This window comes from Propithecus coquereli, unplaced genomic scaffold (genome assembly GCF_000956105.1).
Source record: "Propithecus coquereli isolate 6110/MARCELLA unplaced genomic scaffold, Pcoq_1.0 Scaffold618, whole genome shotgun sequence".
NCBI lineage: Eukaryota > Metazoa > Chordata > Mammalia > Primates > Indriidae > Propithecus > Propithecus coquereli.
In genome coordinates this window covers 151,354-158,782 of record NW_012152152.1, presented here as the reverse complement: position 1 = coordinate 158,782, position 7,429 = coordinate 151,354, and the positions used below count along the sequence as shown (strand labels likewise).

At 34.0% G+C, this 7,429-nt stretch overlaps 1 protein-coding gene across 1 annotated transcript in view; it reads right to left on the bottom strand.

Annotated features, from left to right (window-relative positions):
- The window catches only part of LOC105822494 (CUB and sushi domain-containing protein 3-like), a 258,986-nt gene extending 252,006 nt beyond the window's left edge, over positions 1–6,980 (bottom strand). The window contains exon 1 of the mRNA XM_012659474.1: positions 6,694–6,980. Coding sequence (XP_012514928.1) covers positions 6,694–6,980 — 287 coding nt within the window. The remainder of the gene's footprint in view (positions 1–6,693) is intronic.
- Between the last annotated feature and the right edge of the window lie 449 nt (positions 6,981–7,429).

Here is a 7,429-nt window from a genome sequence, read left to right as displayed (position 1 = left end):
AATAGAAGTGTTTATCAAACATGGGAAGATGTTAGAGAGCTATACTAATCAGATATACATAAACAAAATAATCAAATTAATTAAGAATAAAGGGATAAAAGAGGTTAGTAAGCCTGGTAGAACAGAGAAGAAATGGAGTATAGTTTTTTACTTATAATAATATTCATTGATGTAAGCTTTTGGAAGGCATATTAGCATTAATAATATGAACAATATTATTTTCTTCTGATCTAGCCATTCGGGTTCTAAGAAACTAATCTAAAGTATAGAAAATATATATTCATAAAGACGTTGATACCTGAATTAATTATGGGAGAAAAATTTCTTATAACAGAAAATTAAATGAATTATCACACCTCCTTGGGATTAAATATGTGTATCAAATAAATTGATGCTTACAAAAATTCTAATCACATGTAAAATATGTATGCCAGTGCTCCCCAACCTTTATGGCACGAGGGGCCAGTTTCATGGAAGACAATTTTTCCAGGGATGGGAGGTGGGATGGTTTTGGGATGATTCAAGTGAATTACATTTATTGTGCGCTTTATTTCTATTATTATTACATTGTAATATATAATGAAATAATTATATGACTCGCCATAATCTAGAATCAGTGAGATCCCTGAGCTTGTTTTCCTGCAGCTAGACAATCTCATCTGGTAGTGATGGGAGACAGTGATACCTGAAGTATGTTGCTTATGTGCAGTCTACTCCGTAATCTCATTTTGGTTGCTGTCACTGCAGAAAACCCTGCTTCACAAAGATAGGATGTGGGAAAGAAATGGAAGCAGTCTTTTCAGTGCTTTTGTGGTAATCTTGGATATTCTGCCTTGACTTGAATCCAAAACATACAGAGATTTGAAGTTGTCTCAAACATACTTTTAAGGCCACCATCGATTGTGATCTCAATAAGTTGACCCTCTTCCAGCACAGGCAAAGTCAATTCACCTGGCTTATTCACAAATGGGTCACATATCCATTCCTCCTCAGTTTGGGGATCTTTTGTGGTTGAGAAGCAATGCTAAAACTCTTCTGAAAGCTGAGATAGGTGATCAAACTCCAGCTGGGAGAAAGAAGGCCCTGGCTCAGTCTCTTTCAAAATCTCTGCTAATGTTTGAAACATGTCAAAAATCCCAGTGTTTACTCTTCACCCCCATAATTCCAGTTTGGCTTTGAATGAAGCCACTTTATCTGCCAACTTGAACACACTTATCATTTCCCCTGAAGTGGCAGATTGAGTTCATTGAGCAGGTTGAATATGTCATGCAAGTCAGAATGTTTTGCAACTCATTCTGCATCACTGAAATGTGCTGCCAGTGGTGATTGTTTTTCTAAAGAAAATCTCTGGAGCAGCTCTCATAACTCAAAAACTCTGGCCAGTGATCTACCCTTAGAAAGCCATCCAAATCTCTTCTGTGTATAAGAGATTTGTGTGCTCTGGGTCCATCTCCTCACAGAGCTGTGCTAACAGATGTGAGTTAAGGGCAGGTACTTTAATGTGGTTGACAATTTTAATCGCATCTTGCAAAATTTTGCTTAGTTCGGGTCGCAATTTTGGCTAGCCAGCATTTCTCCATGGATGACACAGTGTATAGCCTCACATTAAGAAGCGACCTCCTTGACCTGAGTAATGAAACCAGAAAGCTGTCCAGTCATGGCAGCCACTCCATCCATGCATGTACCAACAAAAATGACCAATTCAGTTTTCCTCAGATGTAATCATTCAAAGACTTGCATAGTTCTACAGCTGTGGTGTTGGTTGGCAACAAAAGTGGATATAACGTATCCTCATGAACATCTTCCCAAAAAGTATATCCCACAAAAGCAAGCATTGTTGCCTTGTTTTCTACGTCAGTAGACTCATCGTCAACCTGGATTGTGTACCATAGTGACTCATTAATCCTCTCTAACAATTGTGCCTCAATATCTTTTGCTGTTTCATCAATTTGGTGCTAGCCAAAAGAGGAATATGTGCCACCTTTTGAACTGCAGCCCCCTAAAAGTTCATGGCAAATGTCCTTAGTAGTAGGCAGGATCAACTCTTCACCAATAGTAAAGGGGTTCTTAGCTTTAGCAATGGGGTTAGCCGCTAAGAATGATGCTCTCAGTTCAGACACATTGGACAAAGTGGTGGCCTTCAATAATTGCTTCTGTTATTCATTGCACATTTTTTTTTCTTTTGAAAAACTCTAAAGTCTTGTCTTTTAATGTGAATACAAGGTGTTTGATCTCCAGTTTTGAAGGTTTCATGCTTCATTGGATAGCCAGTTACCATGTATTATACAAAGCAGGCTTGGAGAATGTGAATCACCTGTTGCAATGAACCAATAATTTAAGTAGGATTCTTGATATTTTCTTTTAAATGCAGCTTTCATTTTGTTGGCAGTCTTAGAGTCTTCTGCTGTCTCATCATTGAATCTTTCCCCCTTTCAAAGAAGCTCTCCAGCAACATTCGTTTTTTACTCATTTTTGCTAGGGTTAGCTTGTGGGCTCCTCAAAACTGTGACTGTGACAAGTGTACAGTGACAAGTGTACAGTGTGAGAAAGAGGTGCAGATAGAAGTGGTAAATAAAATAATGGGCAGGCCATGCACAGACTAAAATAAGTGTCCAATTCTGACTTAAAGCCTGCCACCAGATGTAGCTTTACAATTGAAGATGTTCACTTGCCACTGTAAAACCTGCCACCACATGTAGCTTAAATGTCACTTGCCACTCACTGATAGGGTTTTGATATGAGTCTGCAAGCAATTAATTTATTATGGTCTCTGTGCAGTCAAACCTCTCTGCTAATGATAATCTGTATTTGTAGCCACTCCCCAGCACTAGCATCACAGCCTCAGCTCCACCTCAGATCATCCAGGCATTAGATTCTCGTAAGGAACACACAACCTAGATCCCTTGTGTGTGCAGTTAACAATAAGGTTCATGGTCCTATGAGAGTCTAATGCTGCCACTGATCTGACAGGAGGCAGAGCTCAGGCCATGATGCAAGGCTTAGAGAATGTGAATCACCTGTTGCAATGAACCCACAATTTAAGTAGAACTCTTGGGAAGTGGCTGTAAATACAGATGAAGGTTCACTGGCTTGCCCACTGCTTACCTCCTTCTGTGCAGCCTCGTTCCTGACAGGCCACTGACCAGTACTGGTCTGCAGCTTGGGGATTGGGGACCACAGATGTATTCTATAATGTAGAGAGATTAAGCATGGATAAAGAATAGCATATATAGAATGATCCCAACTTACTCTACCTAATGAAATTATACATGATTTTTAATTTTTTTTTACTTTTTGATAGAATTTTCTTATTGAGAAGATATAATATTAACATAAATAAGGTAAACAAAGCTTAGTATAACTTTTACACATCGGAACAAGCAAAGTGTTTTAAATGTATCAGCATTTGCTCTAAGCTAAAGTTGTAACTAAGAAAGGAATGCTCTGACAGTGTCTTGTTGCAACCATCACATTCAGCTACCAATTTCAATTTTCATTTAATAAATAAATAAATTTATAGGAAAACAAATACGACTATCAATAACTGAAGTTTAGGAGAATAGTTTTAAAAATATGAAATTGTAATTACAAATCCCAATGTGTCTATCTATACAAGTCAGAATGTTAAGAAACACACACTATGTTTTCTGCATTATTGCATGGCAAGGATAGAAAATCATTTTTTAAAAAATAAGTAAAGTGGAGCTCAAGAAAATAACAAAATAGAAGTATCAATTTCTGGAAAAAACAGAACAGCAAACACATCATAAGGACATGCATTAAGTGAGAATATGATCCAATTTGAGAGAAACAAAAACCAAGAAAACAGTGAGTCAAAAAGCCAGACGTAAACATGAATCAAACTCTGCCAGAAGCATTTTTGACTTCTAATCAAACAGCATATTTTGTATACAAACACAGTTTGGAAGGGGCTGCAGGTTACATATTGAATTTTTTTTCCAATCGTGCTAACTAAAATCTGCTGTAACATTAGCAACAGTACTTCTTTAAGCATAAAGTCCAATAGATGCATTAAACATTCGCTGAGAGCAAAGCCCTATAGAATGCATTAGAGTATAATTTATAAAATAAACAGAATAGAATAAATTTGTTTCTTTCTGTTTTTATCTTTCTATTTATATCTCTATATTATACGTGTTCGAAAGTATCATATTCATCAAATTTTATCAAATGCTGTTAAAAATAGGCTTTCTATAGCAATGCATAAACCTTAGAGATTATATATAAATACCTAAAACCATACATATGGAAGATCTTAAGGTCAGAACTGAGACAAATCTGAGTTGCAAAGATGGTTCTGCCTCTTGTCACTTTCAACAGTGTTTCTTGAGCAAGTAATTTGAGCCTCATTTTTCCAGTTGTAAAATGATAATGATAAAAATAGTAATTATTTCACATTGTTTGGATAGAGAAGAATTAAAATACTATAATGAATACAAAATACTTAACACAGTGTCAGGTGCAGAGAAATCACTTAATAAATGCTAAGGGTTAGAATTACTGAGCTTCAATTACATCGTAATCCTCATAAAATCTTTGTAAATTAAGTGCTACTATTCCCAATTAACAGATTAGAAAAGAAAGAATGAGAACAATAAATTAATTTTCTCAATCTCACAAAGTCTTATAACTTCCCAGAGATTTCAATTTTTTAAAGCAATGGCAGAGGTAAAACAAAAATGTGTTTTCTCAGTTTCAAGGGGATCTAGAGAGACTATATACTTGTAAAAACAATACTATCAGTAAATTGATACTTAGAAACTACCAGAAAATTTTAAGAGACGTTTATTTCTTTTCATATTTAGACCAATTATATAGCATGCATTACTGGTGTAAAGAAAATGCACAAAAGTCTTTGTACTTCACCTTTTATACACACATTCTTTTAGCTGTATTGAAATTTTAGGAAGTACCTTCCTGTTTCTCTTATGGCCTGCAATCTGTTTGGATATGTACAGGTGTGACAGATGTCTACATCAACATATACACCCACTAGTTCAGGCAGGAATACAGGCACATAGGGTACTATTTGTTTTCTATGTTGACTTAGCCCTGTGTCACTAACAAAAGTGCATCCGACATTTAATGATTTTGGCAATGATGATTAACAAAAGAGCATCAAAGTTTTAGTGATTCTGGCAATGATAGCACTGTCAGAAGTGTGTACCATACTATATATTGATGAAATGAATGATTACTGAAGGAGTTCAATGGTATAAAAGGGGAAAGAAATCAGATTTGCTCAGTAAATGAATGCACAGAAGAGAGAGAGAAATGGAACCTCACCTGTAATTAATCTAGTGACCTTTACATAACTAAGAATTTGCAAAACAACTGAGGCATTTTTAGCAGTATTCTGACTGGAAATAATTCAAATGTGTTCCAGTAGAACCTTACATCTATGCATCAGGTTCATACACAATTTCTTGTAAGATCTGCAGAAGAGTACAGTGAGATGGATAGCATCCCCCTTATTGTTACCATCACCAATTTAAGCACAGCTGCCTGTCATGGATTGTTCAAACAACTGGTAAGCAAGAAACCTGACACTGTAATATGAATCTTACCTGCAAGTCCACCGTTTTCCCCATTATGTTATGACTTTCACAACAAAAATTGGGATGACAAAACACATAAAATTTTTACTTAAAGTGGAAAAATATCAATTCAAAAAATATGGAAGACTGATGGAAGTATAAAAAGTTAATATTGAAATTCTACTTCCCATAGATTAGGAAGGCAAGAAGACAGTATTAACTATTAGAAAGAATAAAAGAATCACAGAATCATAACTCAAACATAGTCAAATATGTGAAGAGTCTTTAATTCCTACATGTTATCTGATTAGAATATTTTAAATTGGAAATGAAAAAAAGCTTACTGCCATTAAAGAAAAATATACAAGCACTCGTATAACTCTAGGACTAAATGAAATAAGTAATAGCTAGAATTTTGAATTTTTTAGTTAAATTAGAGTTAATCGACAATTTTTAAATGAGTTTTTGGTAAGACAGTAAAAATACTTCACATTTTTAGATAACCTATTGACCAAGAGAAAATTGTGAAGACTCACTTTAGTAACAGTGTGCCAACTAATTTTTACATCTGTTTCATCAACTTGCTTAAAAATAAATAATTTTATTTATAGGGATAGAATATAAATGCCCCAGTTTGTGAAATAAAAGGATGTAGTGTTCACATATTTAGATGTTACAAACTATACACATTATCTGAAATTAATGTATTCCAATATCATATTGATTTTGATTTTAAAGTGTTTTTTTGCTCATTGCTATACATTAAAATTTTATACATGCCACTGAAAGACACATTATATGGTATGGTTATACTTTTCCAAAAGTTATAATGAATGAAATCATGAGATAATTATTTTTAAAAACAAAATAACTTTAACCACTATAAAGGTATAGTGACCACTATAAAAAGGTCACAATTCAATTTACATTCACCTTTTTGAGAGATAGTATTAATATACTAGTATTATGAAGTCAGAAGTACTGAACTAATTTGTTCATGGGATATATTTCCAAATAAGTACTAATTAGAATGAATAAAACTTTATTATAATTGCCTCAAAATGTCCAGTTGTCAAATAAACCACTTTTACCCATAAAATATTTCCCTCCAGTCTTCCATTCAAAATACACTGACCTTGTCCTAAAGTTTGTAGGATGAGGATGTCCATCATATAAGGATAAGTAGTCGTATTCTTCTTCTAGAGCAAATGACTGAAAAACAATTTGTATTCTATTTCGTTCTTCTGCTATTATTACCCATGTACAATTTGCACCATTTGGATATCCATATGGAAAACCAGGGCTTTCTATAGTGCCATTAAGTCCTTTTAAAGTTCCACCACATGTATAAATAAATCCTGCAACAAAAGACAAATAAACAGACATTAATATTATATAAAACAAGAACAGTCCAGGAGACATTATTTTTAAAGTCTACTGTTTTTTTCCAAAAGCAATGTGAACAATAATTTTGTAAATGACAATTGAAGAGCTGGGTTATACAAATATATGTGAGTATATATGTATGTGTGTGTGTGTGTGTGTGTGTGTGTGTGTATGTAAAATATAAATAAAAAATACTAAAAGAGTTATCATTTATCATAAATATTGAGATTAATAATTATAAACCATTTGATGAAATAAAATCATCCACATACATTCAATTCATTATCCATTACCTGTTCCAACAGACAAATGCAATCCTAGAACATGATATCTTTCCTCAAGTAGTTTCCAATCTCATTGTGGAAACTCATAAACAACATTGAAATTTTAATTAGCTTATTACCCATTTCAGGTCTCAAGAAATTTATTTTTTCTTGGAAACACATGCTAACTTTTTGGCATATCCCCATATCTACCATGTAACT